At 36.9% G+C, this 15,279-nt stretch overlaps 1 protein-coding gene and 1 long non-coding RNA gene across 5 annotated transcripts; one reads left to right on the forward strand and one right to left on the reverse strand.

Moving 5' to 3' along the window:
* Positions 1–1,052: 1,052 nt before the first annotated feature.
* On the reverse strand, positions 1,053–15,165 carry LOC116289976 (uncharacterized). 4 transcript variants are annotated; one of them, XM_031696937.2, is made up of 10 exons: positions 14,850–15,165; positions 6,491–6,635; positions 6,238–6,354; positions 5,924–5,987; positions 4,587–4,702; positions 4,388–4,433; positions 3,929–4,053; positions 3,504–3,627; positions 3,053–3,300; positions 1,053–2,615 (listed from the first exon to the last, which is right to left on the reverse strand). In XM_031696937.2, exons 1-10 carry the CDS (start codon positions 14,933–14,935, stop codon positions 1,203–1,205), a joined length of 2,484 nt encoding a protein of 827 aa, XP_031552797.2. In that variant the 5' UTR covers positions 14,936–15,165; the 3' UTR covers positions 1,053–1,202. The 4 variants fall into 4 exon arrangements, with proteins under 4 accessions (XP_031552797.2, XP_031552799.2, XP_031552796.2 ...); XM_031696939.2 differs by lacking the exon at positions 14,850–15,165 and adding an exon at positions 10,671–10,888; XM_031696936.2 differs by lacking the exon at positions 14,850–15,165 and adding an exon at positions 8,646–8,816.
* Positions 6,816–7,225, forward strand: LOC116289981 (uncharacterized). The gene is made up of 2 exons (XR_004196389.1): positions 6,816–7,000; positions 7,094–7,225. It is a non-coding gene; the product is annotated as an uncharacterized LOC116289981 (long non-coding RNA).
* Positions 15,166–15,279: the final 114 nt, after the last annotated feature.

Consider the following 15,279-nt stretch of genomic DNA (forward strand, 5'->3'; position numbering starts at 1 on the left):
AGATTTAATCGATGAGTAGTATTCAAGAAAGATTGATTTATAAAAACTTCGTCATGATTGGACAGGGGTATAAGTATAAAGTACTGTGACGTCAGTCGCGCATCCTGACTGCTACCTAACGTACGATAAACACGTACAAGTTTCAACAATACAGATTAATCATGTCACTCATCCAAGCAGGTCAATCTTTCTTTCACCAAAAAAAAAATTTAAAAAAAATTTAAAAAAAATTAAGGAGGCCCAATTTTTCTTTCCGAATATTTATACTTTTAAATGAAAAATAATTTTCAGGACATTTCCGTTTCTGCTGTGAAAATATGGATACATCAGGTATTTGCTTTCCAACGGCAAGGATTACATGTTTAAAAGAAGAAAACACAATTTCTTGATTGGCTATCGAATTGGAAAACGGTTGTCATGACGACTCTATCGAAGCGCGGGGTTTCTCCTTGTAAGGACTACAACTGCAAAAGATCTACTGCAAACTGATTACATAAAAGCCTAATATTTAGCCCACATACAACGGGGTTTAACATATATATAAAGGTGAGTTTGTAATCCATAAGCTATATAAAGTCATTAGCTTGAAACTCAGTTGCAAAAAAAAAAAAAGTTATCTCCACAAATTATTTATGCAAATATTACTGCCGACTGCCGTTCTCCAACCACTTATAAGATCCGAAATTGAACTTCGATTGGACGTCAATTTGATCTATTTTCAGATTTCGAATAAAAATAAACATTAGCTATGTCTACTTAATATGATTGAGTTTTACGTAAGTCAAGGACCGAGCTTGTTTGGATTTCGTGTCTGTCCCCGGCCTGTGCTAAGCCGTTAAATCAAAAATAAATAAAAAATGAAAATAAAAGGGCTGATAGTTCCTGGTAAAATGAAGACGATCGCGGGGAAAAAAGCTTTATCTTAATTAACTTAATTGACAAAAATATTGAAGGAATTAACGGTTTATGTCGACTATGAACTAACGAGCCTTTTTCATTTGTTTTTGGGAAATTAAGACTGCCTTAAATCATTGATGAATTCTTTACACCACTTTAAGCTTAATTATATTTTATTTTCTTCGATATCTTGAATAATACATGGTGAATTTGTTTCGTAGATCTGAAGCACGTTACAAGCTTGTATTATATTCCTATTTTTCAAGATCGATCTATTAAGAATGTCGACTTGATTTCTTGTCATTTCAATGAGCTGCGACTGAGTTAGACTGTTGTGTTGTGTTCGAGTTCATGTCACATTCCGTCGTCGAAGTTTCGTTGTTTTCGAGTTCGTTGAAACCGGAAATTTCACGCTCGAACGGCGGCAGTAGCGTACACATTTGTGCCTTCTTATAAGATGACGTCCTACAAACTTGTTTGTGGGGATTCTGTTTTAAATAAGGCATTTTTCGTAAAGAGTTGATAACTCGAATGTTATTGTCAATTTGTAGTTGTTGAAACTGATGGAGTAGTGGATTATAATGTGGTAACGATTGTTGGTCTGTGGGGTAGGGTGGGGCTGGATTTTGATCATTTATGGCAATTTCGGGTACCGCTTGACTTTGTTCCATCGATTCTTGTGCATCATGCTGTTCATTATCGGACATTAATTGTTCATATTGTCTCTGGAGTTCTTTCCTCATTTGATTATATCGTTGCTTGTAATCCGCATGTAAAGCTTGTTGTTCACTTAGTTCTAAAGGAGATAACGATTTTTGATATTGTTCTTGTAGCCTCAAATGTTCTTGTTGTAATTGTCGAATTCGTTTGAGTGTTTTATTCTCTCGCATGTGTTGTTGGAAAACAGGAATGACTGCATTGCCATCTGAGGCTCTTCTCGTAAGCGATGGATGCTGATGATGATAATGCGTCGGAGTGTCATGTCTGTGTAGATGTAGATGAGGTCCTGAACCAGTCGATTGACTAGACGTTGGGATCCCCGTACTACGAACTGAGCAAGTAGAAACGGCAAAGGCAGGATTCAGAGTGAAAGCAGACGCACCCGGTGGAATACCACCCGTTGAAGCCTGACTCCTCAAAAGCGGGTGACTCGCGGGAGCTTCCAATCGTCCCTTAGGTGCCGCGTGCACCGTGTGTCGACGAACTTTAGGTTTCTCCACTTCAACAGTCCTAGAAGCTAATGCAGATTTGACTTCAATATCCTCTTCATCCTCATCACTTTCCATTCTTTGCAATTCAAAATCCTTTCTGGGGATACTGCTATCTATTGACAGTGGCCCAATTATATTTCGAGGAGAGACTGACCGTGGTGGTCCCATTTCTCGAACAGGAGACATTTCCCGCACACATTCATTTGCGATTTCTCGCCTTATTTCAGGCGGAGTTGGAATTCTCTCGTGAAGTTCATTAATAGCATATTGGAGTTGCATGTAAGGCCTGCTAGGCTGAACAGTGCAAACTCTCTGGATAGGTCTCTTTTCTGTATTTTCGATGTCTAAATGGGCTCGCACAACCGCAGCTTCAGCGATTCCACTCGGACGCCGTAGTTTTGTTTCGACTTCTTGTTGGAGTGGATAACTTGATCTGTGGTGTTTTAGTCTATCAACTAGTAAATAATATATTGCTGTGTGATGATCGTATGCGTTGTCAGCCAGTGCCTGGAAAAGTAAGAAGTAAAAATGAGAATTGGATGGACATAGATGCAAAAACTAATGTATATAAGCTCAATTGGACTATGACAAAGTCATTATCGGTACCACTATCTTTATCATCAGCACCAGCATCACCATCATGATCTTTATCAATATTAGCAACAGCATCACCATCATCTTTGTCATCAACATCATCACCATCAACTTTATCAAAATTAGCAGCACACTACCAGTATCACTATTATCCATCATCAACATGATCTGATCTTTATGAGCATCACCTTCATCATCATAAGCAGCAGCATCACCATAGTTGCTATCATGCAACATCATCATCACCATCTTTATCATCATCAACAGCATAATTATCAACACCACCACATATTATATCTATCTACAAAATGTGAAAATGTGATAAATGTGAAACTAAAAATAGTCCTTACCATTTTAGTTCTCTCAATGTCAATCCCTAAACCTTGCATAAGACTAACAGCTTGTTCATTGTACTCTTCTCTTGATTTCTTGTCCGAATCCTTGGTATTCTCCTCAACAAAGGTATTGATTGACAGAGATGGTTTTCCCGAGGCAGGAATTTCCACATTTTGAAGCCACTTATGTTTTTTTATTTGATCTAAGGTATATCTCTGGTGAGGATCTTTTACCAACATATGGCGAATAAGATGTTCACACTCTAAATGCAAAAAAAAATTTTTTTTAATTTTATAAGCATTACTTGAATAATAATGAGGGGGAAAAAAAATTCATCTAAATAATGTAAGCAATATAGCTACTGTAAATGTCAAGTTGTTATTTGTTTGTTTGTTCATTTGTTTGTTGCTGGTTGTATAACTACATAATTTTTTTTATGATTTAATGAGGCTAAGTAAGGCTAACCTGTAGACATGAAAAATGGAATCCTAAACTTCCCCTCTAGGACTCGATCTCTCAGAGTTTGCAATGTCGATCCATCAAAGGGAAGAGCTCCACAAACGAGGACATATAGCACTACGCCAAGACTCTGTAAGAAAAGAATACCATATCATAAATATTTATATGACTGCATGCACACAAGAGTTGATTGTGGGGTAAATTGGGTGGCTAGTAACACCCCCTGCCTTCCCATCCACCCTGGTATAACCATAAGGGGTACTATTACATGCTGCCCTACTCAGTATGACAGCTGCCATCTGGAAATAATTGTCCAGCATCTACCAGTAACACACAAGTATGGGTGAAGTGAATAGATAAATAATATTTATTAAAACAAACAGGTATTGTGTAGGATGAATACATGCATCATCTTGAAAGTGAGGTCTTACCCAAATATCAAGTTGGGGTCCATCGTATATCTTTCCTTCAAAAACTTCGGGTGCTGCATAAGGCGGACTTCCACACCAAGTGTTCAAGGAATTACCAGGTTTATAATAATTTCCAAATCCAAAATCTATGTGAAATAATGAAATATGACAAAAATGAATTTTTTTAAACATCTTGAAAAAGTAGAAGTGTTATAGACAAACTATACTTAGTCACATATCTTAGTAGACTTCAACATTAAATAAAGAAAGCCTAAAATTTAATGAAGTATATCACCATTAAAGCCAAACACTCTAAAAATATTATATATATAAGAATATTTTTTAAATTTAAGTTTCATGTAGCTTTGAATCTTTTATTTTTTAGTTCACTAGGTATCATACCAAAAGACATGCTTTAAAGATGTCAATATTTTGATGCTAATCACTCTAACCTATACATATTGTTGTTTTCTTTCTTACCTGCAATCTTAATATTCATATTTTGATCAAGGAGAAGATTTTCAGCCTAGAAATATAAAAATTACCAAATTAGTAAGCTGTTGTGCATACAAATTGTTCTAATGGTCAGTCTGGAACACATTTGAACAAAATAATGAAACGGGATTTTTTATAAATTATTATAATAGGCATATTTTTCATTGACTGTTGTATAACTTACCTTTAAGTCTCTGTGCACTACATGTCTTTTATGACAATATTCTACAGCACTCAGTATCTGAACGAATTTCTTTTTTGCCTCCTTTTCTGATAGTCTACCATGGTGTGCAAGATAGTCTGGAAATACCAAATAATAAAAAAATATGAACGAATATAAATTTCAAGTTCCACATTAATTTAAAATGTATTCAAATTTAATTGCAACCAATACACCAAATTGAAATTCATTAGGATCATTGAGATAAAATGGATGAGTAGTTAGTAAAATTTTCAGACATAAAAAAGGGAAAATTTAGACAAAATTCATCCATTATTTCAAGATTGGAAGTGTTTCAGACTTCATTTTTTTCCTTAAAAAATATCGAGTTACCCTTGGCAATAATTATCATACATAAACGTGTGCAAATGAACAGTAGAGGATTGTTCTTTAAACAGAAAAACAAAATTGGCCATGAATTTCCTGTTATTTCAACCTGTTTACGTAATTCCAATCGACATTTGATATCTTCAAGTCTATTGGCTCTAGAAGGGACTTCAATTAGATTCTAGATCTTCGCTTAAAGCATTTACTTTTCGGCAGCAAAAGATTCCTTTTACTAGATCCTTCTTCTTTATTACATAATTCTAGATCCATCCCATGCGTACAATCACACAAAACATTTTCGGTTTTTTTTCAAGGGAATCGATAAGTCCGAATGGATCGCATTGTACTTATTCAATGCAATTGATTTAGCACATAGAAATAAAAAACAATGGCCAAACGAAGGCTTTTTCATTAGATTTCTTGATGATTCAGGCAACTGGAATCTATTACAATATCTTAGATCTGAGATCTAAAAATACAATTCATATCCTAATACTTATTGTGGAGATTGCTCACTTGAATAGTGAGATCATTACAGTTTCGCAAGCTCCAAGCTATCGTACACTCTACTTCCAGTAGGTTGTCGAATGTTCTACAGCCTTCATAACAAAAGAATAATAAATCGCGCCGTCAATCTTGTTTAACCTGAGACTTAGAACATTGGAAGTATTCCTCGTATGCTGACTGAATATTTTTTGTGGTATTTGAGATAAAAATTGATACATTTATCGTTTCAATTTGGCAAATTTACCAAGGACTATAAAATTATTTAAGCTTAATGATATTGATATTGGTAATGCTTGCAAATTTGTTCAGCGCTCAAACGGGAAACCTTTCTTAATATTATTTTTTGGAGTGGTTAGGTAGTAGACTGCGAATAGATCGAACCTTCGAATATCAAGAATGACTTCGATCCAAACAAATATATGTCTTAGTTTGAGAGTGTTGCACCAGAGACTGATGTTATAACTTACCAAACATTTCGCCATTGCTTGCATATTCTGTGACTAGATAAAGCATATTCTTGGTCTCCATAACCTATCAATAAAGAAAGAGCCATAAACTATATCAGACATTAAACTAAACATTTTGGTGCTGCAAATCTAAATGATAAACACTAGGTAATCCCATCAGAGGTAGACTCCCTAAGCACGTACTCGGTCTGCTTTCCTCGGTCTTTGCTTAGACAAAAACAAAAAGGCACTGGCCGAGTTTCATAGCAAGCATTAGATAGATCTATACTTCAATGTTTGACGTTATTGCAAGTTTTAAACAGTTCAATCTTTACCTGATATAATTTAACAATATAAGGATGTTGTAGAAGTTTCATGATATTTATTTCGCGATACACTTTTTTCAGATTCGTTTCGTCTAGCTGGGTTTTATCGATAATTTTGATGGCAACCTTTAAGAAGAAAATAGTATTGAATTAGTAAATAGAAGTGCAATTGAACAGCGAACATTGCAAGCTCATATGTGATTTAAAATTCAGAAGATCGCAATCATTCCTTATTATCAATACAAGGCCTTCTTTCTCTTACCTTGCTCTTTGTAATTCGATGTTTGGCGAGCTTAACCACTGAGAAGTTTCCTTTGCCAATGGTCTTCTCGATATCATAGAATCCAACTCGTATGGTCTTGTTACGGTCACTTGCCATTCCCATCGCCACATTAGTTACAAACGGGCTAAAATAAGATGAAGAAAGCTCTAAGTATAAAATCGTCTGAAAGAGAAACTAGTTATTCACCTGACATTTCACCCACAGTAAAACGTAAACGCGTGCTTTACATATGAAATACTTTAGTGACGTCATCGTGCGTAATGGTCGCCGCGAGAGCGTAACGTTGCTATTGGTGACGGATGGGTCATCGCTTTTGAGAACCCATTGACGTGATAGCTATTATAAAGAACAAAGACAGATTTGGCGGATTTCTGGCTCAATAGCTATCTCGGGAAAGCAAAGCTCATAATACTTGCAAGCAAGTAATTACAATCTATAAGAGTCGCAGTATAAGTTGCGAAATCCTAAGGAGGAATATAGGTCTATAAGGTAGTGTTCTATTAATGGCAGGCTCTATCTATTTCTGGATCTTCGTGTGCCCACTACAATCCGAAAATTATAAATATTTTTCTGCAATCGTAGGTAGATGTTCTCCTTTAATTACAAGTAAACAAGAGGAGAGGACGCACATTTCGAAGTAGGAGTAACTCGAAGTTTAACTTATTAATGGCAGTCAAAAAATTTTGTCAATCATTAAATTGGTGCGGTTCTAAAGTGATGCGTTCATTTCATTCTCACTTTTTTTTTTTTTTTTTTTTTTTTTTTTGTCATTTCAATTCATTTCTATCTCATTTTACCTACCTTATGATACTTATTCTTCCTAAATTCACAGCGTAAATTTTTGAGCAAAGGGAAACTTCTTGACTAGAGTATCTATATATATGGACTTCTTTCGTTGAAGCTAAGTGTCAAGTGATGTCACAGCGAAGCGACCATCGATCCGGAAAACGTTAAGTCGACAAGGAAATAAACAACGTTACATAAATACCAAATATACTTCAAATGACATAAAAAGGTGCAGAATCTTTCATGACCTGCATTGCCGGCAGGCAAAAATCATTGGACTGAGTGAACTACTACTAAATAGCAATTCTATCCGAGAAAACTATTTCCTAAACAGTTCAACTTACGGTTGCAGGAGATGTTTTAAACACTTTTGTGAAGTTACGAATTTTTATAAGATGATGACATTTAGTTTGGATAGTAAGCTAGCTAAAAGCACTGGGTGACACTGGAACAGCGATCATACACACTGGCTCACAGCTGCCCTCGTTTGAAGTCGACCGAACGCGAAAGGAAGTCATTGTCCGTTGTCCATGTTGTTTACATTTAATTGTTTTGCTCAGATTGCAGGCTAGAGTCATGCGATGCCACTTAAGTGATGCACCGTCGAAGCCATCTCTTTGTATCTCCTTCGCTTACAGCGAAAAACAACCTGACGTCACCCACGTCCCAAACAGCTTGCCTAGGCGACATAAATAATAGATTATCTTCGTTATTCTAGGGCTGAGTTGTATCGGTTTATTTTCTTTAGGTCCGGCTTTCCGGTCGTAGTTCCCACAAGCAACAAAGCCGTATTTGGGATGGATGTATTTTCGTACTATAATTAATCTTGCACGAGAAGCAACAAGCACCTATAGATCGAACTTTTTCCATGCACCTAAGTTTTTATTCCGCTTCCTTTTTCTTTCTTCATTTCCTACCTTTTCTATTTCTTAATATTTCTTTCTTTTTTTTTAACTTTTTCTTTGTAATTTCTAGTCATTAAGTTATCTAATCAAGCAGTGTTCTTAAGTATGCCTCCTATTTTCCTTGTGTAAACTTATGACAAACAAACGTCGAACGTCGGAGACTTCGGAGATCCCGACCTCATCGTAGCTGGACGAAATAATAGCTACTAGAAAAAAAAGCTGAATGTCAAATTCAACTCCAAAGTTCACGAGTTTTGCTCGTATACTCCGAAGGGACCTTCGACGCTGATCAGCCGCCGATTGCAACAATCTACGATATACAGCGAGTACAACATGTACTAGTTACTGCACAACCTTATAGAGTGGCATTTAGTGCTGTTTTCTAACCGCAAATTTGATTACATTCGATAATAAATAGTATCATTATTTATCATTGACTTTACCTTTCATCCGATGTGTGCAAAAACAACCTCGACCTTTTTACTCTATAATCTATTCTTGCCATCGGGATATCCTTTATAGTTTCGGAGAATTTTAGTAGTTGAATTTTGTCCATTTTTGATTCAAATAAATCCCCACGAGGAAGGCACAAGCTTTGAGGAAAATTGGAAATAACCTACAGTACGAATTTCACTTTCAAAATATTTGAAAGAGGAAAAAAAAATACAGACGCTGCTCAAGGGCCAATCTATGAACTTCAAACTGAAGCACGTGAATCCGATGGTTTATTTTAAGCAACCATTGCGTAACAGTCGATAATAATTGACTTTTGAACTAGGATATCAGATTTAGCTCGCCACAAGAACATGCAGCGGTGCATGGTTAGTAAACTGTATTTTTAGTTATCATGCATTATAAACAGTCTAGACAGAGCGTGAATTGTTCAAGGGTTTTTATCTCGTGTTGCGAATGTTTATTTCTGAGGCCCCAGGTTGATGTGATATATGACTTCGGGAAAAAACGAGATACGATACGATATAATAGAAAAGTTTTAGGAATATTAAAAAAAAAAAAGAACTTTTATACCAGGAGGAAAAATACAGAGTTCTGGGGTATGCTTCTTGTTCCCTTCGCTCATATTTCTTTATTTTCCTCCTTTTTGAGAAAAACGTCACGCACCTATATGTGCGATCAAGGACCGTGTGATTGAATCATAGCAATCAAAAAACGAACGCCATATTATCACGAACGAATCCCGAATCGTTGACGACAGGTGCTCGTAAAACACCGGAACACGTTCGGCGAGATCCGGAAAGTTCTTGGACCTTGAAGACAATTGAAGTAAAAGGAATAGCAGCCAAAAACACATCACATACGGACTATCTGTGCTCGTCAAAACGCTCATTACAAAATTATGTAAGGACGGATTTAAGGCCAGCCTTAATGTTTTTAAAGGAATTTCGAGAAGCTCATCAACGTTTGAACAGTAAGTATTTCTTAATCGATACGTAAAATTGCTGGGGGAAAAACCCAGAAAAATGAAGAAAAAAAAGAAGATGGACAGACAAAAGGTGGACAAACAGAAAGAGAGGATAGAGGAATGGTTCAATAAACGAATGAAGTATAAAAAGACTAAGGAAAGAATGATAAGGAAAGGAATTTAAGGAAGCTAAAGGGAGATGATAGAAGCATCGAGAAGATTTCCGCGGTAAGAGTCGGAAGCTGTAGTAGATGAAAGGATAATAGTAATATGTAACGCGTCTTCTTTACACCAAAATAATATAAAACGCTATCCTACTAGTATGTGCCTTGTGCCTAATACATTATGTTAAGATATTACAAAGTAATAGGCCAAGGTCTTTATGGTCCAGTTAAGCGTGACATCAAACCAAACAAATCAGATTGTGTGACAAAATTAATACATGTCAATTTGAATTATTATATGATCTAAGAACTTAGTAAAAGTGTAGTCAACGTTAGATGCACGCTACTAATGATGCAAGAACTGGATAACACTGATTTTCAACATACTGAACCCTAACCTGCCGATTCTGTCAGCCTAGCGTTCATTCAACGTGAACAATCGTAGTTAATAGATAATAATAAGGCTGCGTTCAATGTATGGCAGGGGGGGGGGGGGGGGCAGGTGAAATTGAGGGGGGATCGGGAAAATTTTGGTAGGAAAAAGGAGGGGATGGGCAAATCTTTATCAGAAAATTGGGGGAATGCACAATTGTTGAAGAAGCTACAAGCCTTGCTTCGGAGGGATCGTATTTTTTTGTATGACTTTAACGGAGGTGTTAAGAATTATTCTGGACATTTCAAATTTTCACCTGCCCCCCCCCTCTGCCATACATTATGAACGCAGCCTAACTGTGGTTGAATATAACAAGAAAGTTCAGCCATGGATAAACTATAACTACGAGTAATATATCTATAATTTTAAAACTAAAATGCATGAAGAAGAACGATAAATTGATACGTATGCAGTGATGAAATAAACTGGAAGATTCAAGAACTTCACCTACCGACAAATAACTGGCGCGCTTGCCTTTCCATGGTTACTATATGGACTCAAAAACTGGGCCAAATGATCCTGCACCATGTTTGACTATTTCTCTCAGAAGTATACAGTAAAAGGTTGTGTATATGTACAGAAAAAGCAGCTATTCCACATTAATCGGAGTCTGTGTAGCATTGAGCAACGTGCTGGTAAAATTACAATATTGATGGGACGATAGTGAATGCGTAGAAACAACGGATCTGACATCGTTAAAAACCCCGGTCACATCTACTTACGTCACAGCAATGACGCTCGAACAGTTTCCAGCCAATCAGGTGATCTGTTTAAACGAGAGTCTTTGTTTTCCACAAAGTGCTTTGACAATAAATGCCATGATTAATTTTGATAAAAAAACACACAGACTTTTTCTTGAATAATGAGGAGAAAAAAATTTCACGAAAGCTGTTTTGGGTCAGTGTAGCTCTGTAAAAAAAATTGTTTGACAAAAGAAAAAAACCGATGCCATCGTCATCAGTAGTAGTTATGACGTTACTAACGTAAAGCACATTAGCTTATCAATCACCGACCAGTTCAATCCTGTTCGCAACACTGCAAAGTAGTGCATACACTATACCGATAAAACCGTATTCTAGTCTATATGTTTAATCTCAAACTTTGAATTTATATCTACGTTTGCGAATGAACGGGTTACAGGGTCGAACGCTCAACGTTGACCACTAGTGTAGACTACTTCTTTTTATGCCGTTGGGGAACATTGGTAGCTTTAAATACACTTAACAATCTACGTCTTTTACTTTCAAAAACGTGTTACATCTAATATATCACAATGACCATATACAGCTTATCGATGGTTAAAGTAGGTTTTTTTTTTTTCCGGTTAATTGTGGCACGACAAGCCAACTCAAACGTGTGCGCCATGGGCAAACTTCAATCACGTAACTCTAAATCTAGTTTCATATCTTAGTAGTTAGTGTTGTGTTAATCACATGATTATAAGATCCATTTTAGTTCAATGAATGTAGGCCGGCCATTGATATTAGACTATAGGCATAACAGGCCAACGCAGAGTGAATATTCACAGGCACGTTTTGGATTAAGAAGGCATCGAATTGATGAGCGCCTTTGTCATAGTTAACAAATGATAATTAAAAACGGTCGCTCCCAGTGCTCAGTACACATGTTAGAGTCTTTTCCCCTCCGGCGCCGACTCACAGTTGAACTCTTGCGTGTTGAATAAGTACGCCCGGAAGAATCACTGAACAACGGGAATAACCGATTCACACGCCATGACAAGTGCAGGAAGAAGACCGAAGTCACGTTTAAAGTGGTATCAATGGAGGAAAAGAAAGGAAATGAATAAAACAATAACGACACGTTTTGTACTAACACTTTTAATCAGAGGTTTTTCAAACGTTTCCTTTGGGAAAGATGGTTAGATATGAAATTGGGCTTCCGTGTCAGTCAATCGACAAGGTGGTTACCCGTTTTCGTTGCTTTACTTTCACGGGAAGAGTCGGATTGCATAACACCTAAACACCCAAGGCAGAATCGGTATACACTATACCTCCACTGTTTGTTTGTCTAGGACTGTTTTTGTTAACAATTTCAACATGCTTAAAGTTTTTAAACCCAAAATGAAATTGATAGCACGAATATCGAAACGTCTATATGCAAGTATTTAAAGTCAGAGACTGAACACGTAAAACTGAAAATTCAGGCAGAGACTTGTCTCGTTCTACGTTATTCATGTATTCTCTATTTTTCTGTACGTTGTGCTATTTGTTTGTTTGTTGTTTTTTCTTCTTCTTCTCAGCCTACACGGTGTAGCATGACGCGTTTTAAAACGTTTTCTTTAAGTAAGAATTAGAAAATTGTTGAAGTCAGTAAACCACGGGGAAATTGAAAACATGATGGATCTAACTAAAAACTTGAGCCTGGCCGTTTCTTTCCGGGTGAGTGAAAAGTTCGTTGGTGGCGGGTTGCCAAAGGGCAGGTCCATGGGTCAATATTCTCTCCTCACGGAAGACCTTCCTTCAGTAGAAAATAGTATGAGTGATTGATAGGACCCCAATGTATTCATGGTCTTTAGATAGGGAGTCTTTCTGGTTTTCCATTTCAGAACACATGGGGTTATTCCCTATTGGTATAATATGACTTTTTCGTTTAACGGCTGCACACGAGATAACACATGAATATGGATGCTACTCAAATGCTCAAACAAAGAACCTTATTTCATGGGGCGTCTTACAGGTTTGCCATCTTAAACGCACGTCATTCCTTTATTTGACAGCTGCACACGAAAAGACATACATTTATATGAATACAACTCATAAAAGGCTCAAACAAAGAACCTTATTTTCAAGAGGATGACATGTACAGGAATGCATGCATTGAATAATTGGTTGGCTGGATCGGATTGTGCGTGAAATCGTGGCCGGTTCAAATCTCGAAAGTAGCTGGACCAGCCCGCAGAAGGTGCTGCCTTTGATTTAAAAATATCTCTATGTTAGACCTTAGCCGTGGCTTGGATAACCACGTAAAATGGCCAGAGGGCCACATGACGTCAAGAGAATATGAGAGCACATCTCCCACAGATGGGTCTCTAAACATGAAAGAAGTGAGAGCACATTAGCCTGTTATTCCTATAGTCTAATATCAATGGCCTACATTCATTGGGATTTTATAATTATGTGATTAACACAACACTACTAATATGTGAAACTAGATTTAGAGTTACGTGATTGAAGTTTGCCCATGCCGCACACGTTTGAGTTGGCTTGTCGTCAGCCACATTTTACCGGAAAAAAAAAAGAAAAAGAAAATGCCTACTTTAGCCGTGGCTTGGATAACCACGTAAAATGGCTAGAGGGCCACATGACGTCAAGAGAATATGAGAGCACATCTCCCACAACATGGGTCTCTAAACATGAAAGTTTTTTGAAAATCTTTACATGGATCTCTAACCATGAAAGTTTTTCGAAAATCTATTCATTTAGCTCCGCGCGCAGTCTGAGCTATTTTTAGCATGCGATTCCTGATTGGTCAGAGTTGTAGTGACTTCAATGCGAGCTAAAAATATTGGGTTTCCGACGAGAAAAATGTCTTCAAAATCCGACATATTCTCTTGACGACGCCTATCAAAAAAAAAACCTTTGCGTGTGTGTCCTCCCATCTGTTTGTTTGTGGGTTGGGTTGGGCTTGTTTCGTTTCGTTTTGTTTACTTGTTTATTTCATATTGCACGTAGTTTACTAAAATTACAGAGTGACAGATAGTGGGAAGGGGAGAGATTTTTTATTTTAAATTGAATTAATCGAATATATCTTTTTATTTTAATGAATGAATTAATTTAATTTGTCTCGTAAAGCAACTACTCTTTCCTACTGGGATGCTGATCCATTGCAACCTAGCTGAGCAACGTCAGCGCTTTCCCATGTTAGGCAAAACCAAAGTATGGGCGGCCTGTGTTACGTTTCTAAGTTAGCCAGCGACAAGTCAGCACTGACATAATAATAATGGTGCTCTTTAGTGGGGACGGGTTGCGCCGTTGCCTCTAAACGCTGCGCGTGGTTCTGTGGTCGTGCCTCAGTGCCTGATATATAAAATTTAAGTGAAGTCCAATTCGGAGTTTAACCCCGGATTCAGGAGCAAAAAATAATTTGAAAACGTAACACACCGCCACTCTATGCTTTATACATTTTCTACGTGTTTGCTCCATCGTCATCCCATAAATCAAAATGGCCGCCTTATCTGTAAAAAGGTCTATTTGGAACTCAAAAATGGTCTATTGAAATGTAACAATCCGATGTCGTTGGCACAGCCCAGACCCCGCAACTACAAGCGAGGGATTTAACTACTGATTGAATTATTGAGTATATTAAATTTATTCTTAGTGTACTGTTTCAATCAATCGATTTATTCCTCTCTATTCCGAACTTCAATTTTAGTTTGTGTTTAAATATGATCGCATTGTCCTCTATTCCATAAATTCTGTTTTAAAGAAGTAACTATGAATCGAAATGCTAAGAAAACAACAGCAGAAAAACGCAACATGCCATCGATACAGATGTATCGATAATCGATACATCATCCTTTTCTAGAAAAAAAGTAGATATTCTAATCACTTAAATTTGCCTATCAATTGTCTCATTCAGTAAAAGAATTCGAATGAAAAGTAGTACTTACACCGTCACTGATCGCTCTTTTAACAATTGTCGAGTGACTACTTTCAAATACAGAGGATTTCTTGGGGGATGTTTTTGTGTCCTCATCCTTGTTACGGTACGTTCCTGTCAAAGTTTGATGCGCATTAAGACAAGCAGCGAAACTCAAATCCATCACTTCTAAGTTGGTCTCGTGCCGATTTTTGTACCAAAAATTGCTGTCGTCGATCCGTTAGCTTGAATAATTTATGAAGACAAAATGCGTATTGCTTGACGTCATGACGTTTGCAAGTTTTCTTCGGAGGCTGCGAGGCTTTAGTCGTACTTTATATACGGTTCAACGGCACACGTTCATCACCAAATACACTTTTTGGTACGAAAAAATAATGTATCCTATACGACGTTTCTAATATCAAAATTCCATGCTTGTCAGTTCACTACTAATAGAATAT

This window comes from Actinia tenebrosa, unplaced genomic scaffold (genome assembly GCF_029948245.1).
Source record: "Actinia tenebrosa isolate PJP-AT-01 unplaced genomic scaffold, QUT_ActTen_1.0 PGA_scaffold0__85_contigs__length_37466705, whole genome shotgun sequence".
In the NCBI taxonomy this organism is placed as follows: domain Eukaryota; kingdom Metazoa; phylum Cnidaria; class Anthozoa; order Actiniaria; family Actiniidae; genus Actinia; species Actinia tenebrosa.